This window comes from Ictalurus furcatus, chromosome 10 (assembly GCF_023375685.1).
Source record: "Ictalurus furcatus strain D&B chromosome 10, Billie_1.0, whole genome shotgun sequence".
NCBI lineage: Eukaryota > Metazoa > Chordata > Actinopteri > Siluriformes > Ictaluridae > Ictalurus > Ictalurus furcatus.
Window position 1 is genome coordinate 9,737,095 of NC_071264.1, and position 18,551 is coordinate 9,755,645.

General features: G+C 39.5%; 1 protein-coding gene across 2 annotated transcripts; it reads right to left on the reverse strand.

The window, feature by feature from the left end:
* Window positions 1-3,915: 3,915 nt before the first annotated feature.
* nr2f6b (nuclear receptor subfamily 2, group F, member 6b) lies at window positions 3,916-12,769 on the reverse strand. Of its 2 annotated transcripts, none has more exons than XM_053635273.1 (4): window positions 11,161-12,769; window positions 9,297-9,391; window positions 5,357-5,929; window positions 3,916-5,072 (listed from the first exon to the last, which is right to left on the reverse strand). In XM_053635273.1, exons 1-4 carry the CDS (start codon window positions 11,427-11,429, stop codon window positions 4,798-4,800), a joined length of 1,212 nt encoding a protein of 403 aa, XP_053491248.1. In that variant the 5' UTR covers window positions 11,430-12,769; the 3' UTR covers window positions 3,916-4,797. The 2 variants fall into 2 exon arrangements, with proteins under 2 accessions (XP_053491248.1, XP_053491247.1); XM_053635272.1 differs by having other exon boundaries at window positions 5,357-5,932.
* Window positions 12,770-18,551: the final 5,782 nt, after the last annotated feature.

Genomic DNA, 18,551 nt, shown 5'->3' on the forward strand with positions numbered 1-18,551 from the left:
ATATGATATTTGGAATATCATATATAAAATATGAAAATATATATTCTTTTGATCATTTTTGTCCAGATTAGTCTGAATGTGATGTATGACAATTTTGGTGTTGATTGGATGTAATGTTTAGGAGGAGTAGCAAAAAAAACAACAGTTTTTGACAAAATCCAAGATTGTCGACAGGAAGTAGGCGACACTTGAATTTCAGATGTTGGTGTGCGTTCACTTCACCATACTCCAGGGATGCTCACACCAGCCCGTCTGGCAGCAACAATTATGCCATGGTCAAAATCATTGAGATCACACTTTTTCCCCATTCTAGTGGTCTCCTGGCCCGTACAGTATCTGCATGATTTTATGCCTTGCATTGCTGCCACACGATTGGCCAATTAGATAATTGCATGAATAGGTGTACAGGTGTTCCTAATAAAGTGCTCAGTGAGTCTATTTTAAAAAATAAAATAATAATAAAAAAAGTTATACTCATGTACTAACGATTTTAGCAAATATGTTTTTTTTAATTGAAGAAGAAAAAGAACCATACAGTCAACCAGTGTTCAGATATAAGGAATACAGTTTGGTGTCAAAATCCAAAATTAACTCTTTAACTCTCAAAATGATTTAATAGAGTTAGCTGCTGGTAGACTCTGTGCAAATGGTTCTCTCTCTGTCACAGGCCCTGTTAACAACTTGGACACATCTGTGCAGTTAATGCAGAGATCGGGAACCTTTTCATATAAGTTATGATTTTTTTTCTTTAAAGAGCCAGAGAAAAGTTAACTTTTTTAAAAATGTTTTTATATATGTCTTCTTATTATTATAGTTATTATCTTTACTATTATTGCATAATTATAAAAAGTGGTAATGTACTAAAGGTCATTTGACGTTTTGCATGTTAGACCTAATAGCCTGCACTTCACCTATTAGACCTGTAGGTGGCACTTGGACTTAATTTAACCAACTATGATATTTTCATCAAATGGTAAATCAATACAAGATGCTGTAAGTAGGTGATAGTAAATTGAACACTACTTACCATTAAAGCGACTTCCAAATATGTTAATTTGTCTGTCCATGACCATTCGACTGGTAAAAACTATACTCGTCTTTTGTTTTCTTTCCATTTCAGCTTTGTTAAAAGAAAAAAAAGAAAGAAAACTGACTGGCTATGTAGTTTTCAACCGATTAATGAATTTGACTGGGAAATTAATGCTCCATTCCACATTGTCCAGTGAAATTTGAGCTTATTGTGCCACAGGCTGGTGTATACATGACAAACGGGCATCGATTATGAATTATATTTCAAAATATGTAGAGTTTTAATTCAATTGACACTCTAGCTTTGTGATTCCTATTCATTTTTCCTGTCATTGAGCCATAGGCAATCACTGAAAGAGCCATAGGTTCCCAACCCCTGAGTTAATGCTTTCTGCACTTACATGAAAAGGGAACAAAGTCAGACTCTAGGATCAGTAAAGTGCAGTCCCATGTATGCCATCAGTCTACATGTAATTTTATTTATTTAAAAAAAAATAAAAATAAAAAATAAAAAGTGATGACATCGAAAGCTAGTCAATCTTCTAAAAATTAGTAGCTAGCTAATTGTATGTGAAACTGGAGCTTCCTGTTTGCCACCATGTCTCATCATGTAAGAATGAAGATTTCTGCCAGAAAGCATAGCAGATAGAGAATCCAGAAATTCACTCTTAAATCGGCTAAAACACATCTCTTGCTGCAAAAGGAAACAATACTGCAAGAGTGGAATGTGGTAATAGCAAGGAAGATATGTGAGATGTTACCATTGAGATGAATATAGTAGGAAACAGTTATAAATTAGGCTGCCTGCTCATTTCGTTCAGTGATTCCAGATCGTGTTCCTGGGTATGAGCATTGCGATGAGCAGTGCAATAGCTGTGATGCATGAATTATCAGAAAAAGGTTCCACAGTGGCATAAAAATCTGTGGAGTGCCAGTGTTGGTTTAAATTTAATCGGCTGCTGTTTTTGAAATCTGTGAAAACACCTATGATGATTCCCTAATAGAAAATAGCTGTGCTGTGGAGTTGTCTTAAAATAGTGTTGTGTACATTAAAGTACGTGAGGTAGCAAAACTGTGGCTGTTGATGTGTGAACCATATCAAAACCCAATAACAAGACTGTTCATTACCTATTTTAGGAGATTAAAGACATATTTAAGAGGCCAGTGCTCCATCATAGGTCAAAGGTGCAATTAGTCAAAGCTTCAAGTTCTGTTATGATGATGATTCAGTAGTCAAGTATTTGGTTTCACACTGGATTTGAGAAGATACAGGTTGCCCACACATTCAATTCCACTTTATTAATTATTTTTTTTAAAAGGGGCTCAGTCCATATAAGTGGACAATTAATACCAGAAATTGTATTTTCTAAAAAAAAACAGTGGCAAGTATGAGACTAAGAGCATTTGTACCCTCGATACACTCAGGGGTATATATTATGCTACAAAGAAAATGACCCCTCAACTCCTAATGGTGTTAGGTGTTAGAGCTAATGGCTCTAATCATGGTCTCTTCATCTCCAAGTTCAGCAAGTGACATGAAAACAACATGGCAGCACACAGCCCCAGAAGTAAACAAAGTAGCATTTCTTACCTTTTAAACGCGTTAGGCTGCATGTATTTGCTTAAGGGTTAAAATACTTGGCGTAAGCAAATACTTGGATATGCAGCTTATCTCATGTAAAGGTAAGAAACGCTGCTTTGTTTATTGCTGAGGCTGTGTGTTGCCATGTTGTTTTGATCTCAAGGGTTTGAGATCAGGGTTAGGGTTAAGGCAAGGGTTGACCCTGGGCTTACTGCATAATATCTGATTTTAGTGTGGCAAGACAACTATGTCTGAAATGTGAAGAATTTTATTGGCCCTGACTACACTTATAAACTGTTTGTTCCACCATTTTGTCACAGTATTGAAAGCAAAATTGCATGAGATTATAACACCTTGTTATCTAATTCTGCTTCTGAATGTTATAGACATGTGACACAAATGGTTCTGCTAACGAGCCTAACTTAACTTAACTTAACTAATTAGGTGGAACGACCCTAAAGGTGACAGCGATATTAATTGAAATGGTAAGGTTAAGTCAACAAGGGTTCCAACAGTATTGGAACGTATGGACTCTACTTGATGCTGCAGTCACACACAGACTTATTTTGGATATTAATCTAAAACAAAGTTATAATAAAATATAAAAGAAATGCGACTATGAAATCTTATTCGCTCTTTGCAATCTGACCAGTACATTGTCATAAATTGAAACGTTTAAATACTTTAAATTAGCAAATAAATATCTCATCACTTTGTATGAATGATATATACCTCAAATAAGTGGACTGAAAAATAAAATGTTGTATATTAAATGTCTGCCCTTACTGATAAGTAATTCAAGTGTAACTCTAAAGCGCACCTATTATGGTTTTGAAACGTGCCTAATTTTCTTTTAAAGGTCTCATACAATAGATTAACATCTATCCAAGGTCAAAAAACACTTTAATGTGCTCATAATTTAAACTGCAGCATTACCTTTTTTCCCCTCAGTGTCACAAACGACTTGTTAAATGATCCGTTCTAAAGGATTCATTCTAAACTCCTCCTTTCAGAGAGCGTACTCTGCTCTGATTGGTCGGATGTCCCAGTCTGTTGTGATTGGTCTACCACTGTGAGCAAGCAGCCGATTAAGACCAGAGGAGTTTTGTGTTACAAACCTAAGTAGATTTGTACAGGAAGTAAGTCTGGAATTACTAACGACTCGTTTGAGCTGTTCAGAATCGGTTCCTTCTTTCGGGAATCAATAACTCAGTTTGTCGTGCGTTTTGATTTGTGAAACTTTGCAGACGTTTTTACATTCACAAACAGCTCTATAACACACTACATGAAAGGTAATATTTGAAAAAACCATAATAGGTGCACTTTAAAACATCATATGAACTTGAACTAGTTCTCTGACTGTAAAAGAAAACCATATTTCCCTCAGTAACAAATGACAAATGTGGCTTTCTTGAAATCCAGAGATCAAAGAATAAATTCCAGTCTAATCAAAATTTCAGCACAAAATGTTTGGATGTATTCTTTTTAATTATTCGTATGCAAAAATATTGGATATTTTTAATGGCCGACGATATGAAAAAATTTTTGGACCCAATTAAGTAAGAGTACACAGAGCTTCTTTTTTTTTTTTAAACAATGTGACCATCACATTTACAATACATATTCACCACTGATTCTCAAGTAAGTAGCACTGCAGTCCATGGCGATACCTTCATGAGTGGGTTAATTTGTCTAAACTACATAATCAATTGTTATAATTGAAACAGTAATTATTCTTAGGTATAGCAGGAATGTTCCTGTAATTGATTAAAGCTGGACCTGGATCAGTCATATACCATAGCGTTGAGATATTCATCTCTGAATGCAATGCCTTAAATGTATTGTCTTTTCCTTTACTAGTCATAGTTTCTTGTCAATCATCTGTCACTGTGCTTATGCATTTACAATAGAGTCACCGCTATAAGATCTGCTATTTACGTAAAAAACCTGAGGTATCCCAAAATCTAGTGACACTATTCATCTGCCCAAGGACATGTGACAGCATATTGACCTTTGGCCATCCTTCTCCATGTACACTAATGAGCAATGGCATGCTGTACACAACATGAATATCCTCGCAGCAACTAAAAGGAAATTACATATCACAATCCTATAAGCCCACACAGAACATGAAAGTCAAAGTTTGAGTGGCTGACTGTCGTCTGCTCTCAGGGTGTCCGACCCAGCTACTGTCCAGGCACGTAAGGCCAGCTAATGGAGCTACCAGAGAGCTGCATGTCTCGAATGAGTGTCTCGATGGGCGTCTTGCCGACCAGTCGCATGAAGAAGAGCTGAGATATGAGGTTTGCGGGGACAGCTCTCAGTGAGGGCAGACGGAGAAGGAGGCGACCGAAACGCTGTGGTTGAGTCGGATACTGCATGCGTTCGTATTCAGTCAGCGCCACCTGAGCCTTCTCCTGCAGACTCTCCACGTGGGCTGGGTCTGTCAGTCCACATGCATCTATTAGAGATACAAAGTGAGCTATAGTGTCAAATTTCTTCAGAAAACTAATGTGTCTTGGCCTTCATTAATTACATGTTCATGTTAAAGTTCTGCTTCATATTCAGTACAAAAATCAAGGTTAGTTACATTCCATTCAAATCAGTAAAACTGAGAAGAATAGACATTCATGTTGTGTAAATATGAACAAGTGTAGCTCATGCAGTTTGCAAAATTCTTTTTTACCTAGACGTGCCTATTCCTAAGATGTATGGTTAACTTGGACATAAAATCGCATTACTTACCAGGTGAAAAGAGGGCTATGGCTTTGAGGCAGCTATATTCAGCAGAGTCCACCTGTAGTCGTGTGAGCTTATCCACCTGGTCCTGGAAGACTCGCACCTGGTCCATGAAGGATACCACACGCTCAGCAGACATCGGGGAAGCGTGGAAGCCAGCAGCAGCCAGCAGGGGGGCCATGTGTAGAGGCAGGGCTGATTGTGCTGCATTCAGGATGAACAGTTCGCTCCAGCTGAGGCGCAGCAGGGCCACTTGCTCCGAGACAGGTAAGTCAGGGAAGAAGGGAATGTTCCGAGCCCACTCAATGGTGCTGAAGAGGAGTCGGGCAGCCAACTCACAAATACTGTCGATTCCCATGACGGAGCCGTGGCCTCCAGGCAACTGTTGACCACACTGAGCTCCGTAGCGGCTGCTGGGGTACGGTTCGGCTCTCAGGAGCTGTGAGATAAGCTCGGGTGCCGGCTGACCATTGAAAAAGTCACCGGCCATGCCTGGTCCTCCTGGTCCACCTCCACCAGCCGACACCATAGTGGTTGGGCTGATACCTGAGTGTGATGGAGGAATGCGTCCACGCTGGACTGCTACAGAAAAATGGGAATTCCGTTTTTAATGTTATCATGTAGAGCAATATGTAAATATTATGCTTCCAGTACAAAATACAAGAATACACTTCTACTATTTGTTTCAATAGTACAAAAATGTAATAGATTTGCTGAGAAAAGAAAGGAATCGTGGTACATTCAAACAAACAAAATAATCTTGACCCTGCATTCCAGTACAGTTTTTAACACCCTTGTTTTACTTCCCATTTACAACTCTATAGTGCATTTTAACCATGTCACACATAGCAGGAGGATTTACCCTTGCCTTTGATAGCAAGAACAATGCAACTGAAATGATTTCCTTAGAAATATGTATGTTTATTTTTCTTTTAAATCTGAGTCATATCAGCTTGCTAGGTTTGCTAACAAACCTAGGTAGCAAAATAAAGTAATAAGTGTTACAAAAGGTCAAGTATAGACAGAATAATTTCCTTCTAAAAAAAAAAAAAAGAAAGAAAGAAAGAACAAATTTAACTCCATAAAGTTACAATGTATTATTCTGCTATCCATCATACAGTTTTCCATTCAGTAACTACTGTTAATTATTTAGCAGCTTTAGTTAAACTAATAGAAAATGTGTGTCGTCACAGTACAATAGTGAGGAATGAGAGCCTGCTGCTGATTGGTCCTGTGAATTTAAGACAGTAAACATTACAAATATCAAGCAGTTTATTGCTCATTCCATATTTTCAGCAGTTTCAAAAAGTAATATGCGTAATGTGCATTCTGGGCAACTTCCTCCTCTTAAAGAAACCACAATCACAAAGACTTTATGGCCTGGAATATTCCTACTGCATATTTGCAAGCGTGTGAGGCTTTCTTACATAGACGCTCACATAGATGTCTGCCTACATACTTGTATGTAACATGAGCGTGAACACTAGGTGGCAGTGTCGCATGAACTAACCTAGAATGTACAGAAAAGTGAAAGTAGAAATGGTCAGTCGCTTAGCCAAAACAAATGAGATTTTCTTAATTCTATTTAAATTTCTTAATTCTATGTAAATGAGTGTTTTACTTAATTCTATGCAAAGCAGGCATGACATTGTAAAATGACAAGTCTTGAACAATTCCTCCAACCAGTCCAACTTTAGTTCCTACCTATTAGTTCTATTGTTCTCCATTAGTTAGTCTTCCTGTTTGACACAAAATCCAGTCATATGCAACCTCTCATTAAATGTGTAGAGCGACATTATGAAGAACTTGTAAGTAAACCCGACACCAACAGCATCAGCGTCCACCGCCATCATATCTAGTCCTTCTTGTTACTAATTTGTATACCACAAACACCCTTTTAACAAAGAACAGGAAAGAAGTGATTGAAGAAAAACAATTTCAGACGTCTGACCTTGCTGTAACCTTGCTAGATACAATGATAATTCCATATAAATCCTACAAATATTCAACCACTTGTTCTTGAGATGTCGCACTATAACAATAGCAATAGTGGAGAATCTTGGACAGATGCACAGTTGGACATACAGATAACCTGACCAACATAATGCCTCCAACACCTATGGACACAGGCATGAATATTGAAAAGAAACCTTGGAAGGAAGTTGCAGAGACCACTGTTGCCTCCCGTGAGTGTACGTAGCTAGTACAATTAGCTTGCTTTGCTAATCTGCTAATCAACAGGACAGTACATTCCCACAGTATCAGTCACTACATGACCAAGTGACAAACTACAAGCAACTACAAGTGACTTCTCACTAGCTAGGGTTATCCTGCGTTTGCTGTTATAGTATGTTTGCTTTGTTGCGTTGGCACTTGTTGGTGTGAATGTAGGGTTAGAAACTAACAGCATGTACAAGGCTAAACTGACATTTTAGAAAGCGTTTTTTATCAGTTTTTGTTATGTATATGATTTTTAACGGACTACACGTCTCACAGCCTAGAAGACATAAACTACTGAATTTGCTAAGGTGTTTTTTTTGTATGTTAACACACTGTAAAACCAGATAGTTCATTTAACTCAAAAAAAATTGAGGAAACTATTTACCTCAAAATTTTTAAGTTGATAAATCAGTTTCTTTAAGCCAAATACACTTAAATATGACAAAATGTTTACTCAAACTTTGTCATTTAAGTGTAATTTGGCTTAAAGAAATTTTGAGGTAATAAGTTTCCTCAAATTTTTTGAGTTCAATGAACTATCTGGTTTTACGGTGTACTTTATCACTTTATAAGACTTTACATTTTTATTGTTTACATTTGATGTGCCTTTGTAGGAATATTATTCCGAAACTCTTGATTAAACCCACAGCAGAAAGGTCACAACGTCTCATTGCACTGTTTCCCGGTATGCAACTGGATCTCCCCACGTCAACCAATCAGCGTTCACCTGATGGCTGGTTGACACACAGCACCACAGATACACACGACACACTGTAAGCTTCTGGGAAGACAGCATCCATTAGAGTCCATCAATATACCACTGCACACCATGCTTACCCATAAAGCCACGTTTACCAGCCCTAAGGGGTTTTATGATGCTGCATCATGCAAACCATCCCTAACTACATTCCTGAGATACAAGAAATGACAACACATACTCAACTAAGGGAAAAGGACAAGGGGAAATCTGTATGTAAAACAGAAAGTGGAATGCAGGACTTGTCTTACAATAAGCTTATAATAAGCCTTACTGTTTTCAATAACGCTGTAAAAGGAACACTGTAACCTCCAGACAAAAAGGTGACAATTCTGCCATTTTTGCATGCTCTCACCAAGGCATTATTCTCGTGTCATGTGGATTTATAGTTGGCAGCTCAGTGTTGAGTAGCACAGCTTGGAGAGCAAAACTGCCTCTGGCACTGTGCCTGCCAAGGTCACATAGGGACATCAGCACTGCAGGCTTTGGCCTTTTGGTTGAAAGCCAGATTGAACTCACAATTGGATATTAATTACACTAGTAATTAAATAGCTTTGATTGCTCTATTTTTTTTTCATGCTTATTGCAAAAATACATTGCAACTATGTCTACATGCAATATAATTAACATGTGCATTTTATTTAGACTGTGTTGCACTAATCTTTAATATCTTGAATGCATCCTAATTGCACTTGTACTGTATATAAGCCTGTTCCTTTTGCTCTCACCCCTAATTCTTTTTGGATTCTTTTGAGATCTGATTTAAAATTTGAGGGGGAAAACATGTTCTATAACATGTTTAACATCTATAACTCCAAACGAGATAGACAGTCAATATACATTTTAATAACACAAAATCCCGGCCATTCTGAGGTCAAAACAGATTTAACACCGTTAAACATCTGTGATCATGCACTATAAGCGCTATGTCTATTTTTGTAAACGTGCAGGGAACGCTGGGACTGCTACCTTCTTTTCTCATGCCCACACGAAAGCATTTCTTCAGACGGCAGTACTGGCACTGGTTGCGATGATGTTGATCAATCTGACATTCTCGATTTGATCTGAAAAACACAATAAAGACATGAATGAATGTGATTCTTTCGTGCATTTCATGGACAATACTAGTATTTCAACAACTCGAGTTATCCATCCATCCATCTTCTATATCGCTTTATCCTTTTCAGGGTCACAAGGAAACCTGGAGCCTATCCCAGGGAGCATCGGGCACAAGGCGGGGTACACCCTGGACAGGGTGCCAATCCATCACAGGGCACAATCACATACACATTCACACACCCATTCATACACGACGGACACTTTGGACATGCTAATCAGCCTACCATGCATGTCTTTGGACTGGGGGAGGAAACCGGAGTACCCGGAGGAAACCCCCGCAGCACGGGGAGAACACCGCACACACAGGGCCATGGTGGGAATCGAACCCCCGACCCTGGAGGTCACTAGAGTTATTTGGATAGGAATTTCTATACCATGCATTTTATTATGATGGTTCTCATTAAGCTTCCGGTCCTAAAATTCCTCCTTTATGCTGTTAAGTTCTTGATTATAAACAACGAGAGCTGAGGTTTTGCTTCTTCTTTTTTTCCAACATATCTGATATTGCTTGGCAAAGTTTAAAAATCTGTTTTCTTTTTCCTGAATTAACCATAAAGGCATGGTTGTTGTTTAAATAGAAAAGCTGCCACTAAAGCAGCTGAATATTAACAATGTATTCTAGGGTAGTAACATTCGCTCCAACATCCATAAAGCGCTGTGCACAGTTGCTAAGACTGCCAGTAAATAAATTCAGTCAGAGCAACTGTGAGACAAGCAGTTGAAGAATGAATATTTAACATTGGCTTTAATTCTTTAAACAGAATGCCAGAGATGTCTGGCCTTGGTGGTGTGCCATGCTTTAAACCTTATCAAAAAAAAAAATGGCCTTGGTAAATCATCAGCCCACGCAACCTAGACACAATTGAAAGAACGCAGTTCAATTTGCACATTTCTGTAGCAGCCAGTGTGCTTTATTTTTTGGTTAGAGAGAGAGAGAGAGAGAGAGAGAAGGTAAATTGGGCTAGTGAATGATCAATATATCAGTTGCACAGAAAGGACATCAGAAGTATTTTGAAGTCAATTTGGTCATGAAGGTTTTAAAATAATATTTTACAGCTTCAATATATATATATATTGTTCATATATATTATTATTTATTAATATTAATAAATATTAATAATAAATATAATATTAATATATATTATTGCAGTGTTGATTCAACAACGCTTCAAGAGCATTTAAATAGTGTTGATCCTCTGTGATTCTTAACCATTAAGACCTTTTAACACCTTACCTGGAGTCAATTTAGCCATGTATTACCATATGAAAAGCACAATTCACACCCAAACATCAGGCTATCCACAGTTCATTGAAAGGTCAGGGAAGTTTGCATTACTTTCTTTGGATTTACATTTGTCATTGTAGCCACATTCAATATAGTAAATGAGTATGTTGCATTTTTAGGGACTAGATATTATTTAGTATTATAGTGCACAGTTGTAATATGTATAAGATGTTGTTGTATAATCTGACACAAGGCACTGTAAAGTAAAATTTGACTCAACCTAAGCACACTATCGTAGAGGCTGATCTGGTTTTAGATTGCACCGTGTGACATTTAATCGCCAATCCCTGAGGCTGCAATGGGTGACGTCATTCACATATGTCATGAACAAGGCTCTTTACTGTCCACGTGCTGGCAGATAGCTTATCCTGGATTATATTTCAGATTTGCTTAGCAGTGTATCGCTGCAAGTCTTTGAGAATCTCTTACCTGCATGTGTAGCTCAGGTTGCGACGGATGCTCCTCTTGAAGAAACTCTTGCAGCCCTCACAGGTGAAGACGCCGTAGTGCTTGCCGCTGGACTTGTCGCCGCACACCACACAGTCCACCACGCAGGCCTTGTCATCCTCTCCGCCCTCGGCATCGCTGTTCCCTGCCTGCGGAGAGCTCTCGTCCTCCTCCCCCCGTAGGTAGCCCTTCTCCCCCAGGCCATTGGTGCTCCCATTAGGGTTACCCCATCCCCCACCCACCATGGCCATCGCTGTGTGCACCACCAGAGCTTTTTTGTGTGTGTTGTTTTTACAAAATCCTCTCCCAACAGTGAGTATTCAGACTTGCCAGAGACTGTGTGTGAGAGTTCACACTGTAGACATTAACCTCAAGCTTCTCGAGTGTGGAAGGAAAAAAAAAAAAAAGTAAACAGTGACGCGAGGTCCGCAAACGTTTACGCAGCCTAAATCTGAGGGCTCGTTCGAAAACAGACCTTTCAGAGAGTCGACGGTCGATCAGCAAATGTTCTCCTGTTTTGTAGTCTTCAGTATTCCTACTGATCTTAAAACTCGGTTTAACTTCAAAGTAATCCTCAAGGGCTCTCGAAGAACGTCTGCTTCGCCAAATAGTTCAGAGTTCAGTCAAGAGTGAGTAACATACAGCCTGCCCTTTTTACAGGAAACTATAAATTACACATAAACATGCACGTCCCCGCGACTCCGAAACTGGGGCAGAAGTAAAGCGCCTCTTAAGAAGAATTGAAATGCCTCATCTCAGCCAGTGAGCATTCAAAACCGTGTGCCGCTTTAGGAGCCGAGAATGAGACAGTTGCCCTGCCCACAGGTCACTAACAAGTCAAACCTGTTCTGTGTTTTCCAGAGCTCGTAAACTCTGTCCCCACTATTTTAAAAAAAACACACACAGTAAAAACAAAAAATATAGAAGCAGAAAATGAGTTTTTGGTTACAGCAATATCTCACCAAATAAAGTTCACATGTTCAGAACACAAGTTCCAATAAATCTTCCCGTTCAAAGCTACCGAGAAGAGAAAGAGACAAAGCCTGCTAATGATAAACAGAGTTCTCTTTCAGCCCTCACTATGAAGGATCAAAGTTCAAGGAAGTCCCCTTTATCTCGCTCAGATACAAACACACACACGCACACACCCTTTCTGTCCTGTTGGGAAACCCAGGCTCGGATCTTCTTGCTTCCACATACACTCTCGCGTCAGTTTCAAAGAAGAGCGTGGGATTCAAGCGTCGATTAAGAGGGCAAGGTTTCTGGAAAAAAGGAGGAATCTTAGATCTGCAAGCGTCCGTGTCTCTCGAGTGTCCCTCCCTCGCGTTGTTTTGTCAGCACTTGCCCATCCAGCAGTAACAGCTCCAGGGCTTGAGCTCGCCCCTGCGTTCCCGGAAGCCACTGTGAAACCGTTTCCGCTTTTCTTCTTTCTCCTTCCGTCTATCTGTCCCTTTGGTACAAGCGAATGGAGGAAGTCAGCGCCGTTTGGCCATGGATGAAGGACAGAGGAAAGATCAACCAGCCTCTATGGTCAACAGACCCTGCTCTGTTTCTCTCTCTCTCTCTTTCTCTTTCCCTCCCTCCTTCTCTTTCTCACTTCCCCCCACCCTTCTCTCTCTCTCTCTCTCTCTCTCTCTCTCTCTCTCTCTCTCTCTCTCTCTCTCTCTGAGTGCAGGAGTGTGTGTGTGTGTGTGTGTGTGTGTGTGTGTGTGTGTCTGCTCAGGGATTTGACATTGCTATTCAAGCCCCATGGTTGCCATGGTGACGCCTGCCTTATATGGCCAGAGGAGTCAAAGAGCAGCGAGTGGGCTGCCGAGGGCTCGATCACAACCAGAGAGGAATGTGCTGCTGCTGCTGACCCCCGAACCTGCCTCCCCCCTCTCTCTCAAACACACACACACACGCACACACACACACACACACACAGGCAGTTAACCCTTGCCTCTGCCAAAGAACAGCAGAGCTAATGGCTGTTAAGCACACTGTATCTGTATCATATACTGCTATATGAGCACTGCACTCCCACACTCACACACACACACACACACATATACACACACACACACGCACACACACACACACACACACACACACACAGAGGCAGAAGGCAGATAACCCAAGCACTGCTGCAGCACAACAGGGCTTATAGTCTTTAAGCACCATTTACTCATGCTCATGTAAACATAGACACACACACACACACACACATGCTCACACACGCTCACACAAACAGCTAATTATACCCAGCACACTCACGACACAAAAAACAACGCATATATATATCATATTGTAACTTTATGAACTCTACAGTCACACTCATTCTGAAAGCTTCTGCATGTTTCTTTTTCAATCACACAGATATGACCTGAAACCCTGTGAAGTGCAGTGTTTTGCACTTTATTATAGTTTTCCATTTCATTGTTTCATTTCTTATTCATAATGTCGAATATATCCTTCCTGATCACTTCTAACTGCTGCATTCACACGTGCACGTAAAGGCATGACAGATTACATCACGCGAAAGCTAAAATTCTCTCTGGGTTTTGAGCAGCTAAGCCTCATTGTGTGGTGCAGAACTGCAGGATCTTGCCTGTGTGTGGTGTGTTTTGTGTGTAGGAAGGTTATCAGTGGACCTTCAGTAGTGTTAATCTGAATTACAGCTCTTTGACTCGAGCGTGTGTGGAGGAGGGGGAGAGAAAAGCTCAAAGTGCTGGATTTCTGACCTGTTTAGTGAAATTAGAAGAAAAAAAAAAACACTTCTAATCCCAGTTCAACATTATTTGTTTCCTAAAAAGATATATATATATATTTGCCATTTTTCCCAGCTTAAAAACAAATTAATACATATTGCAATGGTAAAAATGTAATTGTATTTATTTATTTATTTATTTATTTATTTATTTATTTATTGTAAAATGTACCTACATAGCCAAATAGATAGATAGATAGATAGATAGATAGATAGATAGATAGATAGATAGATAGATATTTTTCAGTAGGTGTATGCAACCTATGAATAATATAAAAAAAAATTAGAGCAAAAATATATTTATTTATCAGATCATTTAAATGGATGGTGCTTTGCTTTGTGCCTTCTATGGTTTCAATCCTCTTTGTTTTTTTTGTTTTTGGTTTCTCTCTCTGTGTGTGTGTGTGTGTGTGTGTGTGTGTGTGTGTGCGTGTTCTTGGGCTCCTGGTCTTTGAACTGCAGAGCAAGAATGCAGCTGCGCTCTGCTGGAGTCTGGTAAGTTTGGATTTGCACATTCTTGCATTCTTGCACTGTGAGTAGACCATCACTGGTAAACGACACACACACACACACACACACACACACACACACACACACACACACACACACACACACATATACACACACACACGCGGTATTGAGTTGATCCCTTTGGTACAACACACCAAAAATATCTCAGCATGCTCAGCATGTTGTATGAAACGACACCTCTAATATTATTTTGTACTATTTATAGTAACATTTCCACTCCATTCATAATATGTTCCACTGAAACATAACAACATATTGTCTATAAGATGAAGCATTTAATGTTGTCTAATATGTGGCCGCCCTCCACAGGTCAACGTTTTACCCTGGAGAGGAAGCTGCACACAGTAAAAGTTAACAGAGCGCAATACCAGTACCATCGCTCCTGCTTCAGGTGTGGAAGAATGCACTCAGTGTGTTTAAACTTTAACAATTTCATGGGGGCTACGTGCAATTTGCCGTCAGCAACCATGCATCATCTACCTCTTTGAAACACATGAAAGCCATTCTCTTGAGTCTGGACGGCCTCTGACCTCAAAAGAATGGACAAGGAACAGAAAGTAAACAAGGTACTTGCAACAGGGTGAAGCCAAACATCTGCTACGGAGACAAGGCAATGTATATCGCCTTTAACTTCAGTGTTAAACTTTGGGGAACTGGAGGGATTTAAAATTTCCAACACACACAATTTGGAAATGCTAATCAGCCATCAATGCATGGGAGAAAACTCCCAAACCACAGGATTTGGCATTTTGGCAGACACCCTTATCCAGCACAACTTATAATTCTCTCATGAGGGTACAATAGTGAGTTTAGAGGCTTGCTCAAAGGCTCAGCAGTGTCAGCTTGGTGTTACTGGTATTTGAACTCATGACCTTCCAATCAGAAGTCCAACATATTAACCATTGAGCTACCACTTCCCTAACATGCAAGCTCTGTGCACATAGGACAGAAATGGGCACCCAAACCTGGAGGTGCGAAGCATATATATATATACTGTTTATATACAGGTGCATCTCAAAAAATTAGAATATTGTGGAAAAGTTAACTTTTTCCATAATTAAATTCAAAAAGTGGAACTTTCATATATTCTAGGTTCATTACACATAAAGTAAAATATTTCAAGCCTTTTTGTGTTTTAATCTTGATAATTACAACTCACAGCTCATGGAAATAAAAAATCCAGTATCTCAAAATATTATAATAAAGAATTTATAATACAGAAATCTCGACCTTCTGAAAAGTATGTTAATTTATGCACTCAATACCTTTCGCATGAATTACTGCGTCAATGCGGCGTGGCATGGAGGCAATCAGCCTGTGGCACTGCTGAGGTGTTCTGGAAGCCCAGGTTGCTTTGATAGCGGCCTTCAGCTCGTCTGTATTGTTGGGTCTGGTGTCTCTCATAGATTCTCTATGGGGTTCGGGTCAGGCGAGTCGGCTGGACAATCAAGCACAGTAATACCACGGTCAGCAAACCAGTTACTAGTAGTTTTGGCACTGTGGGCAGATGCCGAGTCCTGCTGGAAAAGGAAATCAACATCTCCATAAAGCTCGTCAGCAGATGGAAGCATGAAGTGCTCTAAAATCTCCTGGTAGACGCTGCATCGACTCTCGACTTGAGAAAACACAGTGGACCAACACCAGCAGATGACGTGGCCGCCCAAATCATCACTGACTTCCACATCACTGACTTCCACAGTGTGGAAACTTCACACTGGACTTCACGCAACTTGGATACTGTGTCTCTCCACTCTTCCTCCAGACTCTGGGACCTTGATTTCCAAATGAAATAGAACATTTACTTTCATCTTCCCCATGATTGTGGTTGTGTACTGAACCAGATTGAGAGATTAAAGCCTCAGGAAACCTTTGCAGGTGTTTTGAATTAATTATCTGTTTAGAGCCCTTCTCAGGTCGACATTTCTGTATTATAAATTCTTTATTTATAATATTTTGAGATACTGGAATTTTGATTTCCATGACCTGTAAGCATCAATATTAAAACAAATAAGGCTTGAAATATTTCACTTTATGTGTAATGAATCTAGAATATATGAAAGTTCCACTTTATGAACTAAACTATGGAAATTTTTTTTAACTTTTTCCACGATATACATTTTTTTTTAGATGCACCTATATATATATATATATATATATATATATATATATATATATATATATATACTGTATAAACTTATATTTGTATATTTATCTTATTTTAATGTTTTTAAAAAAATTTTCTCATTTTAGTCAGCTTGGCTCATTTAGGCTACCCCGAATAAGTGTGCAAGTACAGCTTACGTGTACAAGCCTTCGTTTTCTGTAAAGCAATAAAGTCCATTCAGAGTCAGTACATCATGTGCAGCACTCCGAGTGCTGCAAAGAAGCTGTGACATTTTGTGAGACCTTTCAAGGGTCAACTGAGTTTTTGAATTGACCTCTAATGGGTTCAATGAAGAGATCTCATTGGATAAATGGATTAGAAATCTGTTTCCGATGCAGAAACCTGACCCCTTCTGTCCTTTACTTTTAAAGCCTTCAGCCTGCTAATCTGCCTCGCTGACGTAGCAAAGGTTGTGTGAGGTTACCTGCATTGAAGCTTGAGCTAATTGGGGGCACAAATGAGGATTCGGTTTCTCATGCTGTGTTTTAGACCGTTGCATTGATAAGTAGGGTTAACTGCGTGTGTGTGTGTGCATGTGTGTGTGTGTGTGTGTGTGTTTACAAGATGACAATGCATGTTTGGTCGCTTGATTGAGGTCAAACCTCTTTTTATCTAAGTAACAGCATTTTCATCCTCGATGAGACTGTGAGCAGCACAGAGGTGAATGAAGAGGGTGAGTGCAGAAGAAAACGGAGGGAGGGAGACGAGAGAAGAGAGAAAAGGAGCAGAGAAAAGCTGTATTGACATCTGTGAGAGAGAAAAAAAAAGGAAGGCCAGCCCGTGATCTCTTTATACCACTCATGGGGACAACGTATTCAAATGAGAAGCGGATGTTTGGAGTAAATTAGTTGACCTTCACCCTGTGGGTCAGTGCCCTCTGTGTGTTTGAGTGTGTGTGAGTGAGTGAGATAGAAAGAAAGTATGCTTTAGAAGAAGGGTAGGGTGGGGGATATTAATCCATTCTGCAGCCTGTGATTGACAGGCCCTGTCACTGTTTTCCGACACTGAGTGTTTTTCCCAGGCATCAGAGCGTCACCAACGTCCTCACATTCAACAGATGCTGGAGCTTTATGGCACCTTGTTTTCCCACCACTGCTTTTCATTTCACTCACTTGTTCGCTGTTTTATGCCAGACTCATTTCTTAGCTAAAAAAAAAAGTGCTGTAGCATGTAGTATAAAACGTATATTAGTTTTGGGAAAATAAAAACTAACTGGATACAATGACACTTGAGTGTAGAAAAACTAAAAAGTCTAACCTGTACCACATTTGCATGGTTGCTCGTTATATCAAACACAGTTCACAGTATGTGAGGTTACATTTGATATGAAATTTGCATTATTGACATTCGGTGTAACATCTTTATAGGCGAAATGATAAAAATATATCACGATTCAAGACAATAGGATGATCGGTGTTATTATAATTGTTATTATTTTGTTTAAAGATCTTTTTTTTTTTCATTTAGTCTGCCCTTCAGATGCTAAATAAGATAGTTACATGTCTCCCAGAAGATAAAATGCTAACAATTTACACCAATCATCCTGTTCAAAACAGGATGAACACCCCCCCCCACCCCCACCCCGACCCCACCCCGGCTCTTAATGTACCGTGTTGCCTTCTTGAGCATCAGTGAATGTTTGCACTTTTTGTAATAGCTGTGTACGAGTCCCTCAGTTGTCCTCAGTGTGAAAAGACAGATCTCAACATCATATAAACACTGTTGGAAAGGGGTCAAATATGCAGAAGATGCTGGAAAAGCAAAGAATGTGTAGGACCTGGAGGATTTTTCTGAAGAACAGTGGGCAGTTTAACTGCTCAGGACAAATAAGGGACTTGTGAACAACTCTCACAAAACATAAAAAAAAAGTCGCTGATCATCCAGGTAAGGACACACGGTATTAATCAAGCGTGTGTAAACTTTTGAACT